The sequence below is a fragment of the Salvelinus fontinalis genome, chromosome 17 (assembly GCF_029448725.1).
Source record: "Salvelinus fontinalis isolate EN_2023a chromosome 17, ASM2944872v1, whole genome shotgun sequence".
Taxonomy (NCBI): domain Eukaryota; kingdom Metazoa; phylum Chordata; class Actinopteri; order Salmoniformes; family Salmonidae; genus Salvelinus; species Salvelinus fontinalis.
In genome coordinates, this window is record NC_074681.1 from 4,511,944 (window position 1) to 4,519,443 (window position 7,500).

Below are 7,500 nucleotides of genomic sequence, written 5' to 3' on the forward strand. Positions count from 1 at the left end.
ACGGCCCCTCCCTCTCCTGTCTCTCTCCTAATACGGCCCCTCCCTCTCCTGTCTCTCTCCTAATATGGCCCCTCCCTCTTCTCTCTCCCCCTCTCTCTCCCTCCATATCTCTCCCTCCTCTCTTCCCCTTTCCCTCCCTCCCTCCCTCCCTCCACCCCTCTCCCTCCCCTCTCTCCGTCCCTCTTCTCTCTCCCTCTCTCTTCTCTTTCTCTCTCTCCCTCCCCTCTGAGCCTCTTTAATCTCTGTAAGACTGTCAAAGGAGCAGCAGTGAGTGGCGATCTATGCGCTCGTTTCTCTCAGTTAGCTTCTTACAACACAGCGCTCAATTCCTGTGGCCCAAATGGCCTTATAGGACCTGGCCAAAAGTAGTGCCCTACATAGGTAATAGGGTGCTATTTGGGACACACTTTGTATGAGAGGGTGTCGTAATAACACATTGACCCATGATGCTCCTCTCCTCAGCCTCTCCTCGGTCCCTTTCTTCAGCCTTAAGACTGTCTGAAGAGCCCAGTGTGTGTGTGCAGCAAGGGCACAGCAGCACACACACTAACTGTCACACAGGGTTGAGCTCATAAAGACTCCAACACCAGGGGGATGCTCTTCTCTCATAGAGACTCCAACACCAGGGGGATGCTCTCCTCTCATAAAGACTCCAACACCAGGGGGATGCTCTCCTCTCATAAAGTCTCCAACACCAGGGGGATGCTCTTCTCTCATAAAGACTCCAACACCAGGGGGATGCTCTCTCCTCTCATAAAGTCTCCAACACCAGGGGGATGCTCTTCTCTCATAAAGACTCCAACACCAGGGGGATGCTCTTCTCTCATAAAGTCTCCAACACCAGGGGGATGCTCTCCTCTCATAAAGTCTCCAACACCAGGGGGATGCTCTTCTCTCATAAAGTCTCCAACACCAGGGGGATGCTCTTCTCTCATAAAGACTCCAACACCAGGGGGATGCTCTTCTCTCATAAAGACTCCAACACCAGGGGGATGCTCTCCTCTCATAAAGACTCCAACACCAGGGGGATGCTCTTCTCTCATAAAGACTCCAACACCAGGGGGATGCTCTTCTCTCATAAAGACTCCAACACCAGGGGGATGCTCTTCTCTCATAAAGTCTCCAACACCAGGGGGATGCTCTCCTCTCATAAAGTCTCCAACACCAGGGGGATGCTCTTCTCTCATAAAGACTCCAACACCAGGGGGATGCTCTCCTCTCATAAAGTCTCCAACACCAGGGGGATGCTCTCCTCTCATAAAGTCTCCAACACCAGGGGGATGCTCTCCTCTCATAAAGACTCCAACACCAGGGGGATGCTCTCCTCTCATAAAGACTCCAACACCAGGGGGATGCTCTCCTCTCATAAAGACTCCAACACCAGGGGGATGCTCTCCTCTCATAAAGTGATCTGTCTTCTCATGGTTATCAGGAACCAATGTCACTCAATCTATCCTAATAGTACATGCTGTGTGCATCCCAAATGGCACCCTATTCCCTATATGTCTAACCCCCTATCCCATCTATACCTTCTCTCACTCGCTCTCTCCCATCTACCCTCTCTCTCTCCCATCTACCTTCTGTCTCTCTCCTGTCTACCCCCTCTCTCTCTCCCATCTACCCTCTCTCTCTCCCATCTACCTTCTCTCTCTCCCATCTACCCTCTCTCCTGTCTACCCCCTCTCTCTCTCCCATCTACCCCTCTCTCTCTCCCATCTACCTTCTGTCTCTCTCCTGTCTACCCCCTCTCTCTCTCCCATCTACCCCTCTCTCTCTCCCATCTACCTTCTCTCTCTCCCATCTACCCTCTCTCCTGTCTACCCCCCCTCTCTCTCCCATCTACCCTCTCTCTCTCCCATCTACCCTCTCTCTATCCCATCTACCTTCTCTCTCTCCCATCTACCCTCTCTCCTGTCTACCCCCTCTCTCTCTCCCATCTACCCCTCTCTCACTCCCATCTACCCTCTCTCTCTCTCCTGTCTACCCCATCTCTTCCCCATCTACCCTCTCTCCCATCTACTCTCTCTCTCTTCTGTCTACCCCCTCTCTCTCTCACATCTACCCTCTCTCTCTCCCATCTACCCTCTCTCTCCTGTCTACCCCCCCCTCTCCCATCTACCACACCTCTCTCTCTCCCATCTACCCCACCTCTCTCTGTCCCATCTACCCTCCCCCCTCTCTCTCCTGTCTACCCCCTCTCTCTCCCATCTACCCTCTCTCTCTCACACATCTACCCTCTCCTCTCTCTCCTGTCTACCCCCCTCTCTCTCCCATCTACCCCACCTCTCTCTCTCCCATCTACCCCACCTCTCTCTGTCCCATTTACCCTCTCTCTCTCCCATCTCCACCCCCCCTCTCTCTCCCATCTACCCCACCTCTCTCTGTCCCATCTACCCTCTCTCTCTCCCCTGTATACCCTCCCCTCTCTCTCTCCTGTCTACCGCTCTGTCTCTCTCCCATATACCCAAATCTTCTATCTGCCCTCTCTCTCTCTCTCCCCTGTCTACCCCCCTCTCTCCTGTCTCCCTCTCCAGTCTCTCTCTCTCTCCCCTTCTCTCTCCCTCCCTCTCTATCTCCCTCCCTAACCCTTCCCTCCATCCTTCCCATCCTCTCCCCCTCCACCCTTACCTGTAAGTTCCTCCTGGTTCCTGTACCAGCGTAGTTTGGCGGGGGGCTTGCTCCCGGAGCTGGTGCAGGTGAGGGTGACCTTACCCCCCTCCTGGACAGTGTCTTCATAGCCAGAGATCTGGGGCTTATCAGGGACCCCTGACGGAGACAGACAGAGAGAGAGAGAGAGAGAGAGAGAGAGAGAGAGAGAGAGAGAGAGAGAGAGAGAGAGAGAGAGAGAGAGAGAGAGAGAGAGAGAGAGAGAGAGAGAGAGAGAGAGAGAGAGAGAGAGAGAGAAAGAGAGAGAGAGATAGAGAGAGAGAGAGAGAGAGAGAGAGAGAGAGAGAGAGAGAGAGAGACATTTGAACTAAGCTCTTGAGGATCTTGAGGCTAAAAATGTATGTACTAACTCCAGATTGCTCCTTTAAAACACAGACATACATACAGAATACATGCAGACAGAATACAGTACAGAATTACACTCCAGGCATACAGTAGAGACAGAATACAGTACAGAATTACACTCCAGGCATACAGTAGAGACAGAATGGAACACAGCCAGTGGACGTACAGAACCTATAGTCTACACCCCCGTGAACTTTTTTCATATTGTGTTCCGTTACAAAGTGGGATTGAGATAGATTTAATTGTATTTCTTTGGCATTGATCTACACAAAATACGCCATGATGTCAAAGTGAAAAGAACAAAATTATGCATTTTTTTAAAACAAATTAATAAAAAATAACTAAAATACAGTCGTTGCATAAGTATTCACCCCTTTTTGTTTAGGCAAGCCTATGTTAGTTCAGAAGTCAAATGGTGCTTAACAAATCACATAATAAGTTACATGGACTCACTCTGTGAAATAATAGGAGTTGACATGATTTTTTAATAACTACCCCTTCCTCTGTCCCCCATACAACATCTGTAAGATCCCTCAGTCAAGTATTGAATTTCAAGCACAGATTCAACTACAAAGACCAGGGAGCTTTCCGGAAGCCTCATACAGAAAGGCGGTGATTGGTAGATGGTTAACAATTACAAATCAGACATTGATTATCTTTAAGCATGGTCACGTTAATATTTATGCTGTGGAGGATGTATTAAACCACCCAGATACAAAGATATAGTTGTCCTTCTGAACTGAGCTGCAGGACAGGAAGGAAACTGGGTTGTCACCATGAGGCCATTGGTGATTTTTAAAACTGCTACAGAGTTCAATGTCTGTAATGGGAGAAAACTGAGGATGGATCAACAACATTGTAGTGACTCTACAATAACGACCTAAATGACAGGGTGAAAAGAAGAATAGAAATATACAGAATATACATTTTCAAAAACATGAATATACACTATATATGCAAAAGTATGTGGACACCACTTCAAATTTGTGGATTCGGCTATTTCAGCCACACCTGTTGCTGACAGGTGTATAAAATCGAGCACACAGACATGCAATCTCCATAGACAAACATTGGCAGTAGAATGGCCTTACGGAAGAGCTCAGTGACTTTCAACGTGGCACCGTCATAGGATGCCACCTTTCCAACAACTCAGTTCGTCAAATTTCTGCACTGACAGAGCTTCCCCGGTCAACTGTAAATGCTGTAAAATGGAAACGTCTAGAAGCAACAATGGCTCAGCCACGAAGTAGTAGGTCATATAAGCTCACAGAACAGGACCGTCGAGTGCTGAAGCGCATAGCGTGTAAAAAATGGTCTGTCCTCGGTTGCTCACCACTCACTACCAAGTTTAACACTGCCTCTGGAAGCAATGTCAGCACAATAACTGTTTGTAGGGAGCTTCATGAAATGGGTTTCCATGGCCGAGCAGCCGCACACAAGCCTAAGATCACCATGCAGAATGCCAAGCATTGGCTGGAGTGGTGTAAAGGTCACCGCCATTGGACACCGGAGCAGTGGAAACACGTTCTTTGGAGTGATGAATCACACTTCACCATCTGACAGTCCGACGGATGAATCTGGGTTTGACGGATGCCAGGAGAACACTACCTGCCCCAATGCATAGTGCCAACTGTAACGTTTGGTGGAGGAGGAATAATGGTCTGGGGCTGCTACAACATACAATGCCATTCTAGACAATTCTTTGCTTCCAACTTTGTGCCTACAGTTTGGGGAAGGCTCTTTCCTGTGTCAGCATGACAATGACCCCGTGCACAAAGCGAGGCCCATGCAAAAAATGGTTTGTCGAGATTGGTGTGGAAGAACTTGACTGGCCTGCAAAGAGCCCTGACTTCAACCCCATCGAACACCTTTGGGATGAATTGGGAACGCCGACTGTGAGCCAGGCCTAATCGCCCAACATCACCGTACATACAGTAATGTTCTTGTGGCTGAATGGAAGCAAGTCCCCGCAGCAACGTTCCAACATCTAGTGGAAAGGTACTCAGAAGGTTATACAAACAACAGACAACATGCAATATTCTGCAATACCTGCAGACATACACACGAATGTAGACTGCATACACATATAGATACTGTATGCTACCAACACTCAGACAAAGAAATCTACATACAATCCTCCACTACTGTACCAAGTAAACATACTGCCGGGAAGATCTGGAATTGGAATATGTTAATGCATAATACAGACTGTTAATACTTAATACAGAAGCACACAACACACAACACACCTAGCACGGTGACGGTGGCGCGGGCAGTGCGGACAGGCATTGTGAAGATAGAGCAGGTGTATTCTCCTTCGTCTGACAGCTGTACATTTCCGATGGTGATGGACAGCTCTGTGCCTGTAGACCGGTGGAGTTGGATACGGTTATCTCTCAGAGCTGGGAGAGAGAGAGAGAGAGGGGAGAGGGGAGAGAGAGAAGGGGGGGGGGGGGTGAGAGAGGGGAGGGGGGGGGTGAGAGAGGGGAGGGGTAAGAGAGTGAGTGGGGGGAGGGACAGAGGGAGGAAGCGGGGGAGAAAGGGGAGGGTACAAGGCAGACAGGGTAGAGGAAAATAGAACAAGGGGGAAGAAGAAGGAGAGACATAAACTCTTTGTCATCACCCAAACAGCAGGCAGGGAAGCACACACAGCCAGCTGAAGGAGAATGGAGCACTGATCACTGTAGGTTATGGGAGGATGATGAAATGGTAGGAAACAGTGTATCTAGGCATGATAGCTTTGACCTCTGATATGTAATCTGATACGACTGTGTCTGGGCTGATAACTGTCTGAATCTTGGAACACACACACAGTACATACAGTAAATAGAACCAGTACATGCAGTAAATACAACCAGAACATACAGTAAATACAACCAGTACATACAGTAAATACAACCAGTACATACAGTAAATACAACCAGTACATACAGTAAATACAACCAGTACATACAGTAAATACAACCAGTATATACAGTAAATACAAACAGTAAATACAGTACAAACAGTAAATACAACCAGTACATACAGTACAAACAGTAAATACAACCAGTACATACAGTAAATACAACCAGTACATACAGTACAAACAGTAAATACAACCAGTACATACAGTAAATACAACCAGTACATACAGTAAATACAACCAGTACATATAGTAAATACAACCAGTACATACAGTACATAAACTACCGTCACATAGAAATTTCCATGTTTTTGAAAGAAAGGCACATTTTTGTCAGATAAAATAACATCAAAATGATCCAAATACAGTGTAGACATTGTTTATGTTGTAAATGACTATTGGAGTTAGAAACGGCAGATTTTTTATGGAATATCTACATAGGCGTACAGCGGCCCTTTAGCAGCAAATGGCACGTTGTGTTAGCTAATCCAAGTTTATAATTTTAAAAGGCTAATTGATCATTAGAAAACCCCTTTGCAATTATGTTAGCACAGCTGAAAACTGTTGTTCTGATTAAAGAAGCAAAAAAACGGGCCTTCTTTAGACTAGTTGAGTATCTGGATGAAGGCTATTCCATGCGAGAAATTGCCAAGGAACTGAAGATCTCGTACAACGCTGTGTACTACTCCCTTCACAGAACAGCGCAAACTGGCCCTAACCAGAATAGAAAGAGGAGTGGGAGGCCCCGGTGCACAACTGAGCAAGAGGACAAGTACATTAGAGTGTCTAGTTTGAGAAACAGACGCCTCACAAGTCCTCAACTGGCAGCTTCATTAAATAGTACCCTTCAAAACACCAGTCTCAAGAAGAACATTCGTGAGATGCAGAAAAAAAGATGCTGGAGGAGTGCTTGAAGCCATCTGTCAAGCATGGTGGAGGCAATGTGATGGTCTGAGGGTGCTTTGGTGGTGGTAAAGTGGGAGATTTGTACAGGGTAAAAGGGATCTTGAAGAAGGAAGGCTATTTTGACAATGCCAGTCAGCTGGTATTCTGTCTATAACGGAGTGGCCAGCACAGTCACCGGATCTCAACCCTATTGAGTTGTTGTGGGAGCAGCTTGACCGTGTGGTACGTAAGAAGTGCCCATCAAGCCAATCCAACTTGTGGGAGGTGCTTCAGGAAGCATGGGGTGAAATCTCTTCAGATTCCCTCAACCAATTGACAACTAGAATGCCAAAGGTTCGCAAGGCTGTAATTGCTGCAAATGGAGGATTCTTTGACGAAAGGAAAGTTTGAAGGACAAAATTATTATTTAAATTAAACATTATTTATAACCTCGTCAACGTCTTGACTATATTTCCTATTCATTTTGCATCTCATTTCATTTTTGTTTTCACGGAAAACAAGGACATTTCTAAGTGACCCCAAACTTTTGAACGGTAGTGTACATTCAGTACATAAATACAGTAAATACATACAGTACATAAATACAGTAAATACAGTATATACATACAGTAAATACAGTATATACATACAATACAGTAAAAACAATACAGGTAAAAACAGTACATATAGTACACACA

The 7,500-nt window shown here is 46.6% G+C and overlaps 1 protein-coding gene across 2 annotated transcripts in view; it reads right to left on the reverse strand.

The window, feature by feature from the left end:
* Positions 1-7,500, reverse strand: part of LOC129813610 (cell adhesion molecule 3-like) — a 104,797-nt gene that overhangs the window by 27,648 nt on the left and 69,649 nt on the right. For both annotated transcript variants that reach the window (XM_055865950.1, XM_055865948.1), the window contains exons 4-5: positions 5,262-5,414; positions 2,629-2,766 (exon numbers count right to left, since the gene is read on the reverse strand). In XM_055865950.1, coding sequence (XP_055721925.1) covers positions 2,629-2,766; positions 5,262-5,414 — 291 coding nt within the window. The remainder of the gene's footprint in view (positions 1-2,628; positions 2,767-5,261; positions 5,415-7,500) is intronic.